The 396-nt window shown below is 70.2% G+C and overlaps 1 protein-coding gene across 1 annotated transcript in view; it reads left to right on the plus strand.

The window, feature by feature from the left end:
* The window catches only part of MYOM2 (myomesin 2), a 103,160-nt gene that overhangs the window by 8,245 nt on the left and 94,519 nt on the right, over positions 1–396 (plus strand). Inside the window, exon 5 of the mRNA XM_023526072.1 lies at positions 3–86. Coding sequence (XP_023381840.1) covers positions 3–86 — 84 coding nt within the window. The remainder of the gene's footprint in view (positions 1–2; positions 87–396) is intronic.

Below are 396 nucleotides of genomic sequence, written 5' to 3' on the forward strand. Positions count from 1 at the left end.
CGGCTGCGCTCGCACACGGTGTGGGAGCGGACGTCCGTGCGGCTGTGCTTCACGGTGCAGGGCTTCCCCACGCCCGTCGTGCAGTGGTGAGCGGGTGAGGCCGGCGGCCGGGTGCCGGGCCCAGGGGAGCTCAGAACCGCCACGCGGCCATTCCACAGACGGCCGAGCTCCGACCGCGCGGGGACCTGCTCACAAACTCACGGTCTCCATCGCCCGCGAGCCGGGCTCCTGTGTTCTCGTGACAAGGACTCGCCCGCTTCCCGGAGGGCTTTATTCAGCACAGCCCGCATTTGCCGGGCAGGTCTGCCTTTCACTCCTGCAGACCAAGCTCCAGGCCCTGGGGCCGCAGTGCGGTCAGCGGAGCTGTGTGACCCCAGAGTCCCACGTCCGAGGCCC

Source organism: Pteropus vampyrus, unplaced genomic scaffold (assembly GCF_000151845.1).
Source record: "Pteropus vampyrus isolate Shadow unplaced genomic scaffold, Pvam_2.0 Scaffold690, whole genome shotgun sequence".
Classification (NCBI taxonomy): Eukaryota; Metazoa; Chordata; class Mammalia; order Chiroptera; family Pteropodidae; genus Pteropus; species Pteropus vampyrus.